We start from the raw sequence: 21,517 nt of genomic DNA on the forward strand, positions 1-21,517 counted from the left end.
ACATGCTGCAGAGCCCCGCTGCCTCAGCCTGCACTTAGGCAGGAAAAGCCAACACTAAGATCAGATCTAAATGTTCATGGAGAGACCTTGGTCTGGTCAGCTAACATTACTGCCAAGCAGCTGAAATATAGAGTGATATTGTGGTTTTAACTGACGTGTGTCGCCTCACTGTTTTGAGCGATGCTCGTTCAGGTATATTTAGAGCGAGCAAGCACGAGCCCGACGCTGACTTTCGTTGATTTCACGGCCACAGGTGTCACTGTTAACAAGCATTTCTGAAAGTTACAAATAGTCCCTTTAATTTTCAGCGCCATCTTATTAATACATAGTCGGACGTGTCAGCACAGAGTAGCAGGAGTCAGATTTCACACACGGGACAAGAGAGAGTTTACAGACAAGACAACGGCGGAGGATTTGGTGTCAAAGCGAAAAGCAAAAGCTCCTATTTGGCAATATTTCATATTTAAAGCCAATGCTATAAGGGTATTAATGAGGTAATCCCGTCAGGAGGACGGAGCGGTCACAGCCGGTGTGCGCGGAGCAGCGGCGCCAGGTGGAAACCTGCGGCCTCGCTCCGAAAGCTGGACCGTAGAGGCCAGACTACTGTAAAGATCAAAGTGGAAAGTTCGTGTAATCGGTAACACCGGTGTTGTCACAAGTTTATTAACCGGCGGGAAAATGTCCTCTCCATGACATCCCTTATTGATACTACTCTCATGTCTGTTTGCTAAATATGCAGCTACAGCCAGCAGCCATTAGTTTAGGTTATCATAAAGCTCAGCGAAGTTAAAATACTAATTTTCATTTTTACACATCAGTTTTTCTACGAATTAAACAAACAAGATATAAAACGTCAATTAGTGAGTTTTAGAAGTGCTGGGAGGCGGATTTTGTCACCTTTGGACCGAGCCAGACTTGCTGTTTCCAATCTTTTATGCTTAGCTAAGCCAACCAGCTGGTGACTAAAGCTTCATAATGAAGCTTCATATTGTATGCAGATATTAGTGGGATAAATCTTCTTATCCATCTCTCAGCAAGGAAGAGCATAAACGTTAAAAAAGTGAAGAAATGTTTGTATCCTTTTGACTAATGTTTAAATGTCTAATACTGTATTTGTTATCGAATTTATTTATGTTTGCATTATGTAAATCATTTTGTATGTACTAATACACTCTCCTCTGGACTCATACATCTTTCAACACCTTTAAGTGATCTGATCCATAACTGCACTTTACAGTATACTCGGCAATGAATTTCGCACTACGACTATCTTTGTCTCTTTTGCTCTACACTGCAGTAAAATCTCTCTCTTATCTGTCTATCTTTGGTGTATTCTGTATATTAAAAGGCAGCAGGTGTATTATTTGTGTGCATTATTGACTTTCCCCTTTATCCAGACAGGTTAACCTTTCAGCTGACAGGTGGGAAGGTTCGGCTGTTGCATCACCAAAAGAGACTCTCTGCTTGGCATTTTAAATTCATGGATTATTTTCACGCTCTCTCTTTTGAGAGTAATTTATAAATGGCAGATGTAGATATTATTTCTGTGTGGGTGAGGAATTTAATGAGTTTTAAAGGGATCTTAGCCACTTTTCCCTCAATTTTACTGTGAAGTGTTTCATTAAAACTGAGAATGGAAATACTTTAATGTTATTGTTATTGCGTTACCGTAGAGGCCTGTGTAATGAGAATATCTGACTGGTTATGAACTCAAATGCACTACACTCTGAAATACTAGTTCTTTCATCCTATATGTTGTGTTTTCTCACCTGTGCGTCCTCATAGCTGTATCGTCCGGGGTCTTTCAGGTTCTGGCTCGTGCGTTCGTAGCTGTGGGAGTCCAGGTTGATGGAGCTGGGCGCTCCCTCCGCCAGGAACTCTGTCCAAATGTCCTGCGCCCTCTGCGGCACTTCCTGCTGGGGCATCCTCTTCAGGTCCTGCACCGCCAACCAGAACCTGCAACCCAGATCAAATTCACATCAGATTATCTGACTTAAAGAGTCTAAACAACCTGATCTGCATGCCAAATGATGCACAGAATTTATTTTTGTGTGGTAACTTATCTTCAAGAGATTAATCAAGTTCACACAACAGAAATTAACCATCTTTTATTGTTTGAAATTGAGTAAAACACATTTTTTCTACATAATTATCTACAAATCTGAGAGTATGTTAGGATCATTTCACTTGTTTCCACTGAAAATAAGCTTTACATGAAGTTTTCGACCAGATTAAGTCTTAAACATATTTGATAATTGTGTCTTCAAAACTTCTAAAACCCAAAATAAGTGGAAATAGCTTGCAAACAGTTCCGTCTTATCGCACTCATTTGAAGACACGTACAATTTCAAGATTTAATCTGAGAAAAATTTAGTTGTTTTTTCCAAAAATGTAAAAGAAAAAAGGAGAGGAACACGTGGATTCAAATCTTCAATGCTGCAAACACTGCAAGGCAAAGTATAAAAGCTTCCAGCTGCCTGTCCTGCAGAGCAAAATCATGTGAAGGACTCAGAAACTATCACATCTAAATCTTTTTTTTAAGACAAAGTAAGCAGATAAAGCTGTGTCAGTCTGAAACTGTAATGAGTAGTATATAAAAAAGGGAACTCTTCAAAGAAATAAAACCTTTCCTGTGAATAAAAAAAGACTTCAATAGCCACATTTAACATTTTATGACATTCACTTTAAATAATTCACTGTGGCCTTTTCAGACTTTCAGACTACTAAATATCCAGTATAAGACAGCCGATATAAAGGGATGCAGGCAATAAACTGTGTTAAACACCAGAGGCGGCAGAGAGCCACAGGCTGACAGCCTCAGATATTAGTCTGGATCTATATTGATCTGTGGACTGCTTCAGAGATATAATAATATAGAGAGAAACACTCTGGGGTCTGCCTCCTTCTCTCTCTCTCTCACCCTATTTCTCACTCGCTGTCACGCTCTTCCTCAGTAGAGCTCTTCTGAAAGCTCCTTCATAAAAGCAAAAGCAATTAAAGGTCCGGAAAAGAGGAACAAGAGAGAGGGGTGAGGAGACTGGTGGGATAGCCGAGAGGTGAGTAGTGATAAGGGTGTATGCTCTCTCTCTCTCTCTCTCTCTCTCTCATGTCTATGTGTGCGTTATCTCCCTCCATGTTATCTCTCAGTTCATTCCCAGACTCTATGATTCCTAACAGGTCTCTAGTTTCCTCTTCTCTCTCTCTCTCTGGCTGTTAGAGATGCTCTCTTCTTCTTCTCGCTCACATACGCATCACAAACACTCCCTCTTATTGCTGCTCTGCTGCATAAAGGCCTAAACACGATGTAAGTCCATGAATCTGTATGTCGAAATGAAGGATGAATTTAATATCTGTGCGGTGAATCACTAAGCAACAACTCTGTGAAATCAACAACCTCATTGAATTACAATAAGACGACACACTGGCACATTAGTGTACATACTGTACAAGTACACACATCTAGAGAGGCTGGTCATCTCTAACAGCTGCAAGGTGCTTTCCTTCACTGTTGATTTATGGGATACGTATGATTTGCCATTATCTTAGCATACTGCAATTAATCTAATATTGTGTGGAAGAGCTACCACACAAAAAAATTAATATTTTGTTATTCTATTCTAGATACTCACATAGCTCTTTATTGCTCTTTTCTACCAAGTTTCTCAACAGGCATCAGTGAAGTTTCATTTTATCTGATCTTTTTCTCTTTTTCCATAACTGACTTTTTTCTCCACTGTTGCTGTGAATTTTTCCACCACGTCATTTCGGTCTTAAGGGTAAAATAATTTTAAAGAAAACCGGTTATGGATTTATCTTGCTGAGCAAAACTAAGTCATTATACTTCCAAGTGCAAAGTGTAACAAGCAGGATCGTTTTTCCTGCTCTCGTTATTCCTAGAATAGTATGTTTTTGACACTTTCCTTGGTGCGTTCAAGGTAAAGCTCTCCTGTACTGGGAACAGGAAAATTGTTCACTTGTGATTTGTTTCTTCCTGTGTTTACAGTGTGCAAGTGGGTTGAAATGGTAGGTTGGAACGACAGGGATGCCAAAGAGAAATCTGGCTATTTTCAGAGCAGTGAAAGCTTTTAAATAACTGTTATACTTTTCTTCACAATGTCACAAGTAGAAATGCACAAAAGGTGCTGCTGTACAGCTTTAAATTTACATAGAACATGAATAGAATATATACCACAAAATACCACTTTCTTCACAACAAACCCTGAATGTAAAACGGACCACCGTCGTGCACCACATGCTTTTTTCTCACTCACTGGAGCACAACTTGTTTAGAACAGCAGATGTAAAAAGTTGTCATGAATCACCATCACATAAAAAATGTTGGAGATGATTATCGTAGCATCTCGTGTGCTCACCGCAGGTTTTCTGAGCTAAACTCTGACTCCACGAACTTGAGGAAGAGCTCCTGTCCTGCTGGATCCTTCAGGGCCTCCTCCAGAGAGAAACCCCACTTCTTCACCCGCGCTTGACTGGGCTCCTTACTGGGAGAGATGGGAGACGGAGAGAGGCTGTGTAAACATTTACCTGAAGCTTCTTCAGGCAGGCCAAGATTAAAAAGAGATTAGAAGATATTAAATGACGGGGAAATGGTGGAGGAATGCTCAGTGTAGAGAGGGCTGACATGAATACAGAGGAAGGGATAAGACTTTAAAACCTAAAATGCGATCAGTCGTCTAAAAGGGCTGATGCCGATGTGAGATTGGTGTCGGGAAAGCTGCGCATTAATGCCAGCGTTCATCTGAAATCAATCAATTTTAATCTCTGCAGGGAATACATTTTCTCCTATCCTGCAATTAATCAATTCAGCTGAATTATTAAACTACATTAGGCACAATGATTATACGTCTGCTCTAATTAATTCCTGCATAATTCAGAGCAGCGTAGTGCAACTTGTTGAGAGCTGCGACTGCCCTCTCTAAGAGGTAATACTTCAGTTCATTACCTTTATATCTCCAGGTGACATTTCAATGGGTGATCAATAATTTGAGATGGTCCAATACGTGTTTGTAACACATAAACTGAGGTGGATGATTTGATTTGGATTGATTGAGTAAATTCAATGACCTCAATTTTCTTCACTACTTCAGGAAATAGCCAATCACTCAAAGTAATTACCTATAAACATCCAGTGCTGCTGTTAAATCACTCGATTCTACAGCAGTGATCTGTTTTATTGTGCCTCGTTTCACGATACTATTTCTAAAAAGTAGGGATGCACCAATCCAACTTTTTCCGTCTCACCGATAGTGATACCTGGGCTTCTGCCGATACCAAGTACCGATCCGATACCAGTGTATAATTAATCAGCTGTATGCCTCACTGTGTGGAAGTGACTGGGATCATTCTTTTATGTGTAAGGCAACATCAGGCTTGACTTAAACATCACTTTCCTAACTTTATAAAACTAAATTTAATAAATAAATGCATAGATAACATAAAATAAATTTAGTGAATTGTTATTCATCATTAAATAACAAATGGTACACTTTGCAATCACGGCGTTCTAATGTCTGTCTATTCCCGTTGCTATGGGCGCAGTTCTGATGTCGGACGCTGGCGGACCGTTTTTGTGTAAAACAAAATGTATTTTATGAGTAAGTAGCCGTGTAATAAGCAGGATAATGTACAGTTAGCGGGTCATTGTTGTTTAAGACTTCGCATCGCACATTATCCCTTACTTATATGTAGAGCTAGGCAATAATCTTCAATAGTCTTTCAATGGAATCTTATCGTGATGAAATCATATATAGAGATATCGTGATACACAATTACGTGATCTAAACTGATAAAAACAAGCGCATACTAACTCAAATGTCTCACAAAATCAGATGTGAAATATTCTGAGGGCATATCGTTTGAAGATTGTAGTTCTGTTTTTACATTACATTATACATTATTACTCAATTCAATGCGATATATGGAAAGATTTATTTTTCTCTATAATATAACTTGAAACTCTTTATGTTCATTTTGCATTAAATGAGAAAATATTTTTCATTTGTCAATATTGAATTCACACAGAAGTATAAAAAAATAGGTTTTACCATGTGGTTATTTCATATAGACTATTTATTTATTGAATTACCAGAAAACATGCTATATGGTGATATATATCGTTGTAAAGATATGAAATGACCTAAATCGGGATATTAGATTTTGGCCATATCGCCCAGCCCTACTTAAATGTGGCCTGCAAGTTAAACTCTGTGACGTGAAGAGGAAATGTTCACTGGCTGTGAAAGTGAAACTGCTGTGGATTGTGGTTTTGTACCTGGCCTCCAGATCCCAGAGGGAGGGGTCGTCGCTGATCCAGGGGTTTGGTGGATCCTGTGCCGTCACAAACGGGTCATAGTCCATGTACTGCTCAGTGTAGCTTATCAGACTGACACACAAACACAGGAGACAGACGACAGGAGATGTTGAGGGCAAAGCTGGTTAAAAGTTAAGAGACAAAGTTTAACCATTTCAAATGTTACATGTGTTCAGTAAGATCAATATTTCCTCTGTTTACTTAATACAATTTTGACTTGGAGGCTTTCAGAAGTTAATTTAGTAAATTAGGAAAAAACAAATCGTTAAGCAGGAACATCTGTCCTGATCAAGAGCTCAGATGTGATCCTCCTACCTCTCTTTGATAGTCTGAGATAAACAAGAACTGAGACACCCAGTGAAGAAGAAACATCATCAACAACAGCAGCAGGACTCTGAAAATGTTTTTCTGCTCACAGTTTAAACCCAGAAATCATTATAACAGAATGAGGTTTCTTTCCCACAACACATAAGCCACTGTGGCATCCCTCCATAACATACATTACTGTACATACAATATCTGTACTGCAGCTATGACACATTTGAGTACTTGCAAGCTTTGCAAAAAACGTATAAATTATAAATCAGCTGATTATGCCACTTCATGGCTAACATCTTCAAGTTGTTTAAAAGAGAGCAAAATGTAAATCTGCTGAACACTTCACTTAATAATGATGATTTTCATGTTATTGCACTAGAAAATATGAGCTCTACATGACACATAAAATAATGATACTTTAGTCAGACCACTTATTGGGTGTAATAATTGAGACATTTGGAACTAAAGAGACACCCGGAGGCTTTGAATCAGGCCTGTGGAGCTCGTAAACTAACAAATACCACCCAATTCTACACTGTTAGCAACAGAAAATAACAAATCAGTCAACCAAGAAACTAAACTAAAACCAATACTCAATCAAGTAGACGATGGCAGGCAAAGATTATGGATAAAACATATGGAGTAGAGCTTTGCATTGTAATAATTAGACCAAACTAGGGCTGTCAAAGTTAACGCCATAATAACGTGTTTCAATGCAACTTCCGATTTTTAGGTTACTAGGTGCTCAGTTTGAAAGCTTGAGTGAAGATACTGGCATCATATGAAACTACAATATCAAAGGAATCCATTGGTACCATGTCATGCTAGCTCGTTGCAAAAGAAAGGATAAATAACGCTCCAAACTTATGCAAAATTTGGCGAGGAAAAACTGGCATGTCCATTTTCAAAGCGGTCCCTTGACCTCTGACCTCAAGATATGTGAATGAAAACGGGTTCTATGGGTACCCACGAGTCTCCCCTTTACAGACATGCCCACTTTATGATAATCACATGCAGTTTGGGGCAAGTCATAGTCAAGTCAGCACCCTGACAGCTGTTGTTGCCTGTTGAGCTTCAGTTTGCCATGTTATGATTTGAGCATATTTTTAATGTTAAATGCAGTACCTGTGAGGGTTTCTGGACAATATGTGTCATTGTTTTGTGTTGTTAATTGATTTCCAATAATGAATATATACATATATTTGCATAAAACAGCATATTTGCCCAGAAGTGACATGTATGCAGAGTAAAGTATGCAACAACACAAGGCAAAAGGAGAATCAGCACCACGGACAGCGACAGCCTGAACAGAACCATTAAAACATGCACTCTTAGTTTGTTCGGGTGTTTATGTGCAGCGCTTTCTGAATTGTGCATGAGTAAGTAAGCAACAAGACTTTCTTTCCTCACCATCTTCAAAGCTTTGCACTTTGGTAGTTTGCATCCTGAGCATGAAACCTCCAACCAAAAGAACAGTAAAAATCTATTGAACTGGAAGTGAAGCATCATCCTGTGAGAGCGAGCCTTCGACTGTACAGTGAGCATCGTCAGGCCTCTTCCCAGTGTGCATCTATTAGCTTCTTTATTGTCTAAAAGATGTGCTAAAACAGCTGTAGGCTATTATAAAAAAGCATCACATTAAATCAGGATTTATGCACTCATCAATTGTTTATATGAATCTGTACTGGTGCATTCCACCTTACAGTAGTATCATGTGCTTACTGACCCCAAAAGTGATCATGTCTGACAAATCATTCCTAACGTGAAGTGATTAAAAAGAAACTTTATGATACTAGTCATTCTGAATGTAATCGTCCAACATGATTGACGTTGTTTGACATGATGTTTCTTGCAGTGTTTGGGTTATTTGCCTCAAACTGTCCGCTCTGTGGAGCACCAATTAAACTGGTGGAGTCAGGAGGTTAAAGGGTCAGGGAGGCAGAGCCGAGCAGCAGGCAGCAGTAATCACAGTTTTCTGCTCTGCTGGGAAGTAATGGCTGTCCCGACTGACTGAGCAGAGGATGAGACTGTCAGGCAAGCAAACACAGGAGCGTCTCTGCCACACAGCGGGGGGGCTAGAAGCCCATATGTACATGCAGAAATATGCTTTGTATCTCTCTTGCACTACAGAGAAGGTGGACAGAATAACAAGAGTGGGTACCTATAGAATCCATTTTCATTCCCACATCAGAGACCCGTTTGAAAATGGCCATGTGTTTCCTCGCCAAAGTTTGGAGCATTATTTAGCCTCTTTCACAACAGGCTAGTATGACATGGTTGGTACCGATGGATTCCTTAGATTTTCTAGTTTCATATGATGCCAGTTTCTTCACTCTAGCTTTATAACTGAGCCCGTTACAACCTAAAAATCGCAAGTTGCGTTAATGCATTAAAGAATTTAGAGGCGTTAACTTTCACAGCCCTACTGCAGACTGAAATTAGTTGATAAGATGGAGATTTGTGCCCATAAAGCATTTCTGGATCTTCTAACCTCACGTCAATGATCTAATCCTGGTTCCTGGACACCATTTTAAAGAATAAGGTTAGGTAAGGCAGCCCTTATTTTTCTGTTTTCCACGGGCTGTCGCTTGGCCTGTGCCTGTGATCGAGGGGAAGCAGGGAAATCCAGTGAGAAACCACAACCTACTAATCCTGTAAACCTATTCAGCTCCAAATACAAACAGCATCACAAATGCTCTTCACGTTGCATGTGCAGTATTTCTAGTGCTGCAGAGTTTCCTGCACCGCACCTGTCAGCAACTTTAGACATCTTCATACGGTGACGATCAACCTGGGAGTTCAGGAATAAGATCTGAAAGAGGAGATGACACCAGTCAGTGTTGTTTTACGAACAGCAAACAAAACGATATATAGTGGAAACCTATTATAGTGGTCACTTCTGTCCAGGTCAAATTGCTCACTATAAGCGGATGATTATTATAACCGTTTTATTATGCAGATTACAATCTAGTTGACGTTTGTGTATTTATTACATGAATATAAAGTGATGAAATGGGCAGCTTTGATATTTACTGAATTGTAATGACTGAAAAAGTACAGCTGTTTCAAATAACAGTACTGTACCAATTAAATGACTTTACTGTGTATAATTAAGATACACTATAATACAGTAGGCTACAGTACTGAATATAAAATACAGCTTACTGTAGTTCAAATTATAAGTATGCTACAGTATAAAACAGTATTGTGCTGTTCATAAATACAGTTACGTCAGTAGTGAAATAGGCTACTAAGCGACAGCTTGGCGCTGGTTTCTGTGCATTTAAAACATTTTAACAGGCCTGAAAATAAACTGTAGGCTATTAACGCTGAACTGGTAGTAGAGTTTGAAAACATATTCATAAAATACAGTATCATGGGAGTAAAGTAAAAAGAAAAATGTAAATGCTGTAGTTGTTTTGGCCATATGTTGTCATGTATGAAAAGACTCAATATGAACACTAAAGCAAAGTTCACACTACACGACTTACAAAGTGGTCAGATCTCTGTACTGTTCACATTTAACAACTTGCTGTCTTGTAATCAGTAGTCTTTCAATCGTTGTGGTTTTCACGCTACATGACTGACTGGAGACAGGAGGTCACACACTACATGATCTTTCACCAGGAGGAATCCCAGATGAGGTTTCCAAACTACGTTTTGTCTCAAAAACATGCAAGAAATACACAGTAAATAACGTGATACCATACAGGAGACATATTGCTGATGTTGTTGGTGGCACATGTGTTTACAAATAGCCTGTTTCCACCAGCTTCCACACTCTTTTTTACTATTTATGCAACAACAACTTTGCTCCGTGTTGCAAATGCAACACATACAGTAAGTTCCTGTTATTACAGGCGACCCCTCCTCCAGGTTTCCCTTGAACCTGTGTCTTGAATTGGCTGTAGCTCGTGGCTGGAGTCCCCGACAGGTCCAGATATTTAGCATGCTAGATATCTGCAATGTGTCTCCGATGCATCAGTGAGCGTTGGTGAGCCTCTCTGCTTGTGTCTTTGAGCAGCTCACACATGACGCTCAAGAGCAAAAGTGCAAGCGGTGAGCCAATGCCAATTTGCCTCTGATCTGGGGCTTTTGTCTGGGACCTCCACTGGGAGCAGAAATTCATGGCCAAAGTTGTGTAGTGTGAACTAGGCATAAGCGGACTACTTGATTACCAAAAGCAAATTATTTAAACAGCATTGTATAGGAATGATTCTGTCCAAAGCTTTTTGATCCTTATAAGCGGTTGATGACTGTAACCGTGATCACTGTAAGCGGTTTCCACTGTAGTAAATGTCTTGAATTTTCTAAGATATCAGTGTATGATTTGCCCAATGCTGCAAACGAGTATCTCGGTAGTAGTATAATAAACAAACAAGACCATGTTTGAGTTGGTTGGCAGCCTCAGTGGTGATGTCAGTGCTACCCTTTCTCATAATTAAGTCCCATAAGTCAGTTGTATCCTGTTGTTTTGTTTGTCTACTTGTTTCGTGGTGAAAACCGATCTCCCTTTTGCGCTGGAAATTTGACCTTTTAGCAAAAAGTGTAAAATTCAGTGTCTTCTCTGCAACGCTTCTGTGGCAATGAAATGCTGGTTGTTTTTTTTCTTTTCTTACGTGAGTTGATCATTTTTGTCAGATTTTTTTACCTCCTTCTCCACATCCTCCTTGGTGCCTTTCCTGCAGTGGTGCGAGGGAGTATGTATGGGACTCTGAGACTGTGTTCCCTCCTCCGCCAAACCGTACACCGACTGAACATGATGAGAGTGGAGAAGTGGGAGAGATAACAGAGAGAACACAATGTGTACTAATTATTTTCTCGCAGCGCAGATAACACAGGAAAACAGCTGCCGAGAAAGCAACAGAGCACTGTGTTGTTCAAATTAAAGGGATACATTTCAGTAATTTAAAAATGATTGCTTGCGTGAATGTAAATCTCATTAAGGAGCAGAGTTGATATGATTAAGTTATTGGCAGCGGTGGAATGGAACTAAATACATTTATTCAAGTAATGTACTTTAGTACAATTTTGAGGTACTTGTACTTTACTTGAGTATTTCCATTTATGCTAATTTATATATAGGAAAATATTGTTATTTTTCTTCACTATATTTTCTTTCCAGTTTTTTTGCAGACATGGCAAAGGTCATCATATAAAATGCAACGTAACTGAGTGTCCTTGTGAACCCCCCACGCCCCATGTTGGTCTTGATCACATGAAAAAAAAAAAAAATAATAATAAAAAAAAAAAAATAAAAAAAAAAAAAAATAAAAAAAATAAAAAAAAAAAAAAAAATAATAAAAATAAAAAAAAAAATAATAAAAATAATAATAATAATAAAATAAAATAAATTAAAAAAGTAAATAAATAGAAAATAAAATAGAAAAATGAAAGAGGGGGAAAATTAATTAAATTGAATAATAGATTTTCGTTAAAGGAAATAAAATTAAGTTAAGCGTAATGTTAAGTACAAATAAAATAGTAAATACAATAGTATTGGTTGGAATTAAGGTAAGTGAGGTTAAGCTTCCCGGCAGTATATAAAGTAGTTAAAATTAGCTCCACCGTTACCAGCTACAACATTAAAATGATGAACAAATTAATGCATCACTAATTATAATTCAATTATATAATATATTTGAATCTGAAATGGGCCATTCTGCATAATGAGTACTTTTACTTTTGGTACTTTAGGTACATTTTGATGCTTATAATTTTGAATGCAGGACTTTACTTGTAACAGAGTATTTTTACATTGCAGTTTTGCTACTTTTACTTAAGTAAAAGATCTGAATACCTCTTCCACCACTGGCTATTGTCAACTTATGTCCACTGAAATTAAAGTCATCTGTATTGTAATGAATATACAGTGTTTTTCCATACATTTATTGTAAACAGATACCAGGAAGTGGTCCCACCCTGTCATCGGAGCTTATACCTTCTTAACTCTATGAGGGTTCTTCATGCGTCTACATTTCCTGATGTCCATCTCTGTCGTGTTAACACATCCAGGCTGGAGAAAACACAAGCAACATAAAAATCATTATTACAGTCAATACCGGTGATTTGAAGTAAACCCACAGAGAGCTGTGGAAAGATAGAAAAGAGCCGGTATGTGGCTGGAGGATGAGGTAGGCGGCTACATGCACACAGACAGAGGCTTACCACGGGTCTGTGGACGTCCCAGAAGGCTCTCTCCTGGCTGTCGAGGATCTTCCTCTCGGTTTTATCCTTTTTCCTGTCGATCCTGCAGATGAGATCAGTCGGTGTGAGAAGCACAGTGTGTGGCTCTCCTGGCATCAGCATTAGATGGAGCAGTTGATGGGTGGAAGGATGAGAACGGGAGGGAGATAGTCTGGAGATTATAAAGCCTATATGTCCATCAGGTTTTAACGATATTGAAGCTCATGTGCTCAAAGGTCCCTGCACCCGTCTGTGCACCATCTCCTGTGTGTGTGTGTGTGTGTGTGTGTGTGTTTCTGGTTTCTTTACTCCTCTATGACAATATTTTTTGAGTTGTGGACAAAACAAGACATTTGAAGACGTCATCTTGGTCTTTGGGAAACAGAAATCGACATTTTTCACCATTTTCTGACATTTTATAGACCAAACAACTAATCCATTAATCCAGAAAATAATCAACCGATTAATCGACAATGAAAACAATCGTTTAGTTGCAGCCTTACTCCTCCAAATTGTAACCCATTGAGTAATAAACTAGATTTGCCACCTCGCGGTTGTATGCCTCCGCCAACCAGTCAAGTTTCAGTTTACATCCATGTCTGTCCAAAATGTCTTCATCATTTTATCCTGTTAGACATTTGTGTGAAATTGTCATAATTAGCATATAAATTATTGAGTTATGGCTAAAAAACATGTTTTTGTGGGCGCCATGTTAGCTCAGTTGGTAGAGCGGGCGCCCATGTAACAAGGCTGAGTCCTAACCGCGGTGGCCCCGGTTTTGAATCCGACCTGCGGCCATTTCCGCATGTCGCCCTCTCTCTCTATCCCCCTTTCTATACTGTCCACTATCCTGTCAATAAAGGCTTGAAAAGGGTCTGATAGATTGCAATATTGAAAATTCGATAAGTGCCATTTTTGGTTCGTAATGCGAGATATTTATTTGCTGACTTATTCATTTTGTTTTGTTTTCTTATTTTTCTTAAAATGTTTTGTTGTTGCATCAGTGTCGATTGCGATCAACTGTAACGGATTGAGCGCCTCCTTATCCTTATACATACATAGATGCTTTGATATTTTCAACTACCCTCTCTTTGAGTATATTATGTGCTATGTATACTGTGTGTTAGGGATCTAAATCTGGTGTTTAGTCCTTGTGGCCACTGTGTGTTGGTGTATTGTTGGTTTTGTCTGTGTTTGTGTTTAAAAGCATAATAAAAATATTGTTGAAAAAATAAAAAAATAAAGGCTTGAAAATACCAAAAAAATAATCTTTTTTTTTTAAAAGAAAAAAACATGTTTTGTGACATCACAATGACCTTTAACCACCGAAATCCAATCAGTTCATTTTAAGTTCAGGTGGACATTTGTGCCAAATTTGAAAAGAATTTGCCCAAGGTGTTCCTGAGATATCGCGTTCATGAGAATGGGATGGACGTAAGATCACAGTCACCATGACCTTTGACCACCAAATCCTAATCAGTTCATCCTTGAGTTCAAGTGGACGTATGTGCTAAATTTGAAAAAATTCCCTCCAGGCATTCTTGAGATATTGTGTTCACAAAATGGGACGGACGGATGGACAAGCCAAAAACATAATGCCTCCGGCCAGGCAGAATAAAACAATATATAGATCATGTTCTCTGGACAAAAGAACATAGCTCTGTGTGACCTCCGGGTTTTTGTAAATGTTGGTCACACAGACCAGAAACCAATCGTCAAAAGGAAGCTGGATGAAATTGGCACAATCATAATGTCTTAAACTGTCGTAAAGACCATGAAGGGGCTTTATTGTTTTGTGTTTGTATTTAAAGATCTTGATCCCCCCCCTGGGATTCAGTGCATGTCCATAAATAAATCAAAGTGGGATTGCATCCATCTATTCTCTCTCTTCTGTCTCCATTTTCCAATTTTCTATATGATCCAAAAGCACACTGCTGGTTAAACAAAACGATTTATCATGTTTCATACCTCAGAAACATAAAGCAGTAGACCTACGGTGCCCCGATAACACTGGATAGGTTGATGTTGTGAGAAACCCCATTACAGCAGGGTTAATGGAGTCTGTCAGAAACACTCACTGCTCATCATATGGGATGTCGCACAGAGAGCTTTTACTGTATTGTTTACCTTTAGACGTGAATGACATCACAGCATGCACTGTAGTTTCTTGAGTTGCCTTGGTAACAGAGCACACTTACTTGACCTGGGCCTCAGCTTGCATGTAGATAAACTCCCACTTCCTGGCAAAGGCTCTCTGCAGCCTGGCTAAGTTCTCCTGTAGGAGAGAAGAAAGAGACACAGAGACAGAGAAATCATAATATTAAAAAAGTTAATAAAAATAAATCTTATCCATAGGTTTAAAGATCTCATATCATCACAGACACACACACACACACACACACAGATCTGACCTTTAACAGGTCGTGTTTTTCTGCCTCAAGCTTGACACACATCAATACTCCTTATTGATCTGTGTATAGAGGAACAATCCAGCACTCACCGCCTCGTAATCGGCCAGCTCCAGCCTGGTCTTGTTCTGCATGGTCCGCTTGCACAGGTAAATAGCTGCGAGAGGAACAGAGAGGATCAAAGACTTAGAGAGATTTATCAGTATAGACGCTCACCTTCATCCATGCATCTCCAACAGTAACCTGTCTCACCTCTCCTCACCTCACATTATATGGGAATATAATCAGTTTCTGTGGACGCCTGTCCACCTATCTGTTGCTTTAGGATTATGAGTGGTAGGTATAAGGTTGTTTTCATCCACCATTCCTACATGGGATTTAAATTGCCTTCCTCAGACATGTAAAAAACCTCTAAAAGAGAATTGAGGTGAAGATGGGATGCGGCAGCTCTTCACTGAAACCCAGAATGATGAAATAATTTTATTGTTAGCAGCTCTTTAGAAAGATGAATCACTAGACCTTAAAATAAACTTCTGCTTTGTATTCAGCCTTTGAATAAAAAGTTACAAAAATATAAGTGTGCTGTTAAATGAACGCATGAAATTGAAGTTGTGCCGCACAGTTTGTGTGGGTGTGACCGAGTAGAAATGTTGACTCATATCAGATGTCAACTGAATGACTAGTTGATGTTCACATGTTTATACAGTTAAAGGTCAGTATAGCTCATATGCAAACCATCATATTGGCCCTACTGTGAAATATCTAATTGGGTAGATGTACCTGTTAGTCACCATCAAAACTACCTGTACATGTAAAGTAGAAACTAAGACAATTATATATGCAGTGTAGATATTTCTGCGTAAATGATTAACATTGTGGGAATTGAGGTAAGCTCAACAGCAAAGCTATAAATATTCACTTACAGCTACACGAGAACATGTTTACTGTCTTTAATTAGATGTTGCTTAGCGGAGATAAAAGAGGATTTGTAGAAAACGTTTTCTAAAGTGCTGTTTTGGGATCCAAATTGATCCCCAGATTAGATCTGAATATAGAGGAATAAACCTTTACAGTTATGTATGGTTAACTGTATTCTGCTGATCGTGGAAGTGTAATGTAATAATGCACTCAACGTTTGCCTCATAAGCACTTTGAAAGTGAATTCAATTTACAGACTGAGCACCTGTGTAATATTACAGCTGAGACATTGATACTGATTAAAAGCTCTGTCGATACTCCCTCAGTGTAAAACAATAAGTAGAGCTCTTTGTTAAAGGGACTGTTTGTAACTTTTTAAGCGTATAAATGTACCGGGTCGTGGGAACATGCGCGCTCGCATATGTGCGTTCACGTGTAGCCGCTCTCTGCCTGCTCGCCTTCACTCAGACAGCGCGCGCATTCTCGCTCAGCTCGCTCCACCTCTAGACGTGAACGCGCGCTCACTCCACACTGCAGAAGAGTTAGTTTAGCTCTGAGAATATCTAGTGAATGTGCAGGGGACGTTTGTGCAGAAATAACTGCTGCAGCTTCACCAGACCAACGGAGGTTCTCCGTGTCTTGTGAAGTGACGGAGCTCTGCAACGAGTTACGTTGTTGTCTCGTTACCGACCGGGTGCCGGTGACGACGCAAGACGACGCTGACTTTCGTTGATTTCACGGCCACAAGTGTCGCTGTTAACAAGCATTTCTGAAAGTTACAAATAGTCCCTTTAAATAAATATATATAAAATCAGAGAGAGTTTAACAAGGCCTATAAATTAATTCAAGAATATTTTGCGTATTTCATAATTTTATGGCTTATAGTTCTTGTAGAGGTTGATTACTTTGCACTGGGGACGTGGTAAAATCGAGCACATGTACCAAAAAAAGCTCAGTAAATTTAAAAAAAAAGTATTTTTAATGTGCATTACTCTTTGTTTATGTTATAAAGAAGACGTTAAAGCTTCAGTAGGCAACACTTTCTTGGCATCATTGGGCAAAAGTTCCATAATAACCTTTCAGCATATTGTAATTCAAGTGTTCTTGAAAGAAAACTAGACTTCTGCACCTCCTCATGGCTCTGTTTTCTATAATTTAAGCCATCTGTTATAAATATTTGACACATTTTAAAGAAAATATGAGGACGTTATTCACGGGGACAGAAATGTTGCAGCATAACAGGAATGACCCATTTAGCATTTATGTCTTTTTGTGCTATTCAATGGTACTACTGTACGTATTTCTGTATCTATTCTAGGATCATCAATTTGATGACAAAGCATTGATCCTTCAAACATGGAGGAGGATATTATAAGGAGGATTTATCACAAAAATGTGTGAGAAAAACAAAAAAACAAATGTAAACATATCCCTCTTACCGTAGTCTGTGTTCTCAGGCTCCCAACAGTTGGACGGCCAGAAATACGGCGCCTGACAGGAAGTGAAAAGGTGAGAGTCAAGAGAACGTGGATCAACCAGAGGTTAGTGTTTCAAAGACGGAGAGTCAAAATGTACACTTTCAAAACTTTGTGTGTGATGACGATGACCTTTACGAGGCCGTTGTTTTGCCTCTGAGACACAGCGGCAGCACATGATTGCAATGCACCACTGTGTGAGCAATCAAAATATTTTTATTATCAGTATTGAACAGATTCAGAACAGCTGACTCTAAAAACTTTCCCACTAGTAAGAGGCATCCTGGTGTGCTGCAGAGGCGTGGGAGTATACTGAATAAAATGAGTAGCGATGAAAGCTGCAAAAAATAAACAATGGGGAAAAGCAGAATAATAAAGCCAGCAGGCGGAGAACAGATGCTGATAGGATTGTTATTTGACATAGCTCGCAGGGTTTTGAATCACAGTCTTAAAACCATCTTTAGTTGTTTCAATGAGGAGAGATTTTACATGGTGTTAATTGTTTTGATTTTCCTCCTCTGTGTTTCTCTTCGCCTCGCACTTAATTTGCCGGGAAAAAGAAATGCTAATGAATGGTGATTATCTTTATGAAGCTTTTCTACTATGGCGAACATCCCCCCTCCTCCATCTCCTCCTCCATCATCTCCATCTCCTCCTCCTCCTCCTCTATCATCTCCTCCTCCTCATCCTCCTCTTCTCTTCCACTTCACTTTGAAGGAGGAGAACCAAGGTCAAAGCACGGTAATGTGCACTGCCGTCTCGTTTAATTAAACTGCTCCTCCATCTCCTCCTCCTCCTCCATCTCCATCTCCTCCATCTCCATCTCCTCCTCCTCCTTCATCTCCTCCTCCTCCATCTCCTCCTCCATCTCCTCCATCTCCTCCATCTCCTCCTCCATCTCCACCAACCCCATCTCCTCCTCCTCCTCCTCCTCCTTCATCTCCTCCTCCTCCATCTCCTCCTCCTCCTCCTCCATCTCCTCATCCTCTTCCTTCTCATCCTCCATCTCCTCCTCCTCCTCCTCCTCCTATTCCTTCTCATCCTCCATCTCCTCCTCCTCCTCCATCTCCATCTCCATCTCCATCTCCTCCTCCTCCTCCTCCTCCTCCTCCTTCATCTCCTCTTCCTCCTCCTCCTCCTCCATCTCCTCCTCCTCCTCCTCCATCTCCTCCATTTCCTCCTCCATCTCCTACTCCATCCCCTCCTCTTCCTCCTCCATCTCCTCCTCCTCCTCCTCCATCTCCTCCATTTCCTCCTCCATCTCCTACTCCATCCCCTCCTCCTCCTCCTCCACCCCCCCCCTCCTCCTCCATCTCCTCCTCCTCCTCCTACTCCATCCCCTCCTCCTCCTCCTCCTCCATCTCCTCCTCCTCATCCTCCTCCCTCCTCTTCTCTTCCACTTCACTTTGAAGGAGGAGAACCAAGGTCGAAGCACGGTAATGTGCACTGCCGTCTCGTTTAATTAAACTGCTCCTCCTGCTCCGGTTGGAGGCTCAGCCCTCCAACAGGACTCAGAGAATAGGGAGGAAGAGGAGGCTACACGGAGATCGGTCTAATCTCGCCACGTGCCGCCTTGACGTTCCCCACTGAGGAATGTGAAAACATTGTTTCCTATTTTTAATTAAGGAAATTCAGGATAAAACAGTCTGGCATAATTAATGTGTGACTTTAATGCCACGGTCTTATCTGTGAACAGTGGAGGAGGAGTGAAATGTCAGCACGCTTTTCTTTCCTTCTTTGTCCTTCGATGAGACTCTAATTCTAGTGCGCTACTCTACTCTACACTGTGTCTCTCTGTCAGGCTTTTGGTAGCCGCCTACTCAGCCCGAACCCAGACCTGCTTCCCCTCCCTCCCTCGCTCGCTTGATGAATATTTTAACAGATCACCATTCATTTTTAATAGGGTCACTGGATCCCAACGTAGTACTGAAGAAGCCTGTAGACAGCAGACCAGGGCCTTTTGTCATCAAGATCATGATTGGTTTGTTGTAATTCCATAACAGAACAAGTAATCTTCCACAGCTGATTAAGGTCTTTATGAAAAAGGGAAGCGCCCCCGCAACCAGATTAACCTCGCTGGACTTTTCAGTATGTCTCCCAGTAATGCAGGATGAAGAAGGGATTAGTTTGAGCTTAGGTCTGTTATGAAAAGGTACGGGGCAATTTGCAATTATTGGAGAAGAAAACGATTGTAATCCATGTATAATAGAGAGACATTATTAAAAAATATAGCTTTTTTTTTACGCTATTTGTGTAAAAAATAAACAATTCGAAGCGTTGCATTCTAGTGGAGGCACTAAAATTGTGGATTTTAACCATTTATCAAGCTTTTTTGACCTGCTAAACCCTACATGATTCAAATTCAAAACATTTCATACTATGTAAAGCTGCTATTTGTAGCTTTAACAAGACTAAAGACCTTTACACACCCGGGCGTGACGAATAACAACATGAAAATGCGAAATACTTGCCTGCATATATTATATGTCAAAATCAATGTGTTGCCTTCTTGGCAACATTTGATATTCCCCTCAGTATCAGGGGAAGTTCAGCGACAAGACAATTATCTATTGCAGGATACTCAACAGTCAATATAACCCTAAACCTTTAAGATTAATGCTAGATTAAGAGTACCAAAAATCAAATGTTCACAGAACTCCTCTCCTCATCTGTGAATTTATCCTCACTTGACACTCCTGCTCACCTGAAAGCGGTAGAAAGTGCCGTCGTCTTTGAGGGAGAGGACGTGGTCGGAGATGGGGAAGAAGTACCCCTGAGCTGCGATGAGACTCCCGATGTGCATGGCCTCTGCTGTGACAGGAAGAGAACAAGGAGTACTGATCACAGAGGGTTCCTCAGCATCTTCGCATATTATCTGTCAAACAATATCTACTTGGATTTTAATGGTATACTCTACATGAAAGTGACATTTTAGAGCCATGAATACAAAACAATGAAGGAGCTGACGAGTATACAAATCTTCAGAATATGATGAAAAGCCACAAATGTACCATATTTAGGTCATTAAAGGTCACATTTAAAGTTCACCACACACAGTATATACTCTAGTAATAGACCGTTATATCCTTTTGAATTCAAATTGGATTCCAGCTATAGGATTCAGCCCTGAGGTGGTTTAACTGGGGATGTACATGGATGACTCAATGATCGACTCAGTGGCCAAGTTGTGGGCTATCACACCAACAATAAACACTGCTCTCCCACCACCAGACCTCGGGTCAGGTCGACTAAACAACTAATCCACAGCAAAATCTAGCTGGTAGTTTTGGTAAACACAAGTTTTCGTATTTTCCTGCTCATTGCATCTTGTTTTTGTATTTGCTCGTATTAACTTGTGAAACCTTAATTTTCTGTTGATAATTTAATTTCTTTAGGTTAAGTCTAATCTTCTATTACATACTGTACATACTAGGGATGCAAAAACAAACCGTTCAATGATGTACAAACCGAACCGTTGGTTTGTTGAACCGTTGCACCACTATTAAATATAGGCCTGCTAATTATTTGATGAGTTACCAGAGACAACTCATGCTTTTATATTAAAGGTTATTTGTTAATGTAATGATCTAAACTGGGAAATGCTGCAGCCAGTAAGTTTATTAGTATTTTATATTGCCATGGTAGGCTGTTGCCTTTAACAAGTCATTATAATCACAACAATACAGTCTGGTATCATTTGTCGAAACGTACCTGGATCCTCCATGCACAGGTTCTTCATCAGCCACGCCACAATATCTGTACCTGAAACAGGCCAGACAGAGAAAGACAAATGATGTTTGGTGGTCACACATCTGGTAGAGAGATGTAGTATGATTTAAAGGCAGTAGAAAAGAAATAGAGAAGTCTCTTTTGAGACACATTTT

The 21,517-nt window shown here is 39.8% G+C and overlaps 1 protein-coding gene across 15 annotated transcripts in view; it reads right to left on the bottom strand.

Moving 5' to 3' along the window:
* The window catches only part of LOC119476679 (regulator of G-protein signaling 6-like), a 107,563-nt gene that overhangs the window by 9,720 nt on the left and 76,326 nt on the right, over positions 1-21,517 (bottom strand). For all 15 annotated transcript variants that reach the window (XR_005204078.1, XR_005204074.1, XR_005204075.1 and 12 more), the window contains exons 4-15: positions 21,345-21,395; positions 20,338-20,444; positions 17,598-17,649; positions 15,333-15,397; positions 15,031-15,107; positions 12,815-12,896; positions 12,588-12,662; positions 11,298-11,399; positions 9,397-9,458; positions 6,290-6,400; positions 4,374-4,499; positions 1,770-1,956 (exon numbers count right to left, since the gene is read on the bottom strand). Coding sequence is in view for 4 of the 15 variants with exons in the window: in XM_037750106.1 (XP_037606034.1) it covers positions 1,770-1,956; positions 4,374-4,499; positions 6,290-6,400; positions 9,397-9,458; positions 11,298-11,399; positions 12,588-12,662; positions 12,815-12,896; positions 15,031-15,107; positions 15,333-15,397; positions 17,598-17,649; positions 20,338-20,444; positions 21,345-21,395 (1,097 nt within the window). In the remaining 11 variants the exon portion in view is untranslated. The remainder of the gene's footprint in view (positions 1-1,769; positions 1,957-4,373; positions 4,500-6,289; positions 6,401-9,396; positions 9,459-11,297; positions 11,400-12,587; positions 12,663-12,814; positions 12,897-15,030; positions 15,108-15,332; positions 15,398-17,597; positions 17,650-20,337; positions 20,445-21,344; positions 21,396-21,517) is intronic.

Source organism: Sebastes umbrosus, chromosome 18, assembly GCF_015220745.1.
Source record: "Sebastes umbrosus isolate fSebUmb1 chromosome 18, fSebUmb1.pri, whole genome shotgun sequence".
NCBI classification, from domain to species: Eukaryota; Metazoa; Chordata; class Actinopteri; order Perciformes; family Sebastidae; genus Sebastes; species Sebastes umbrosus.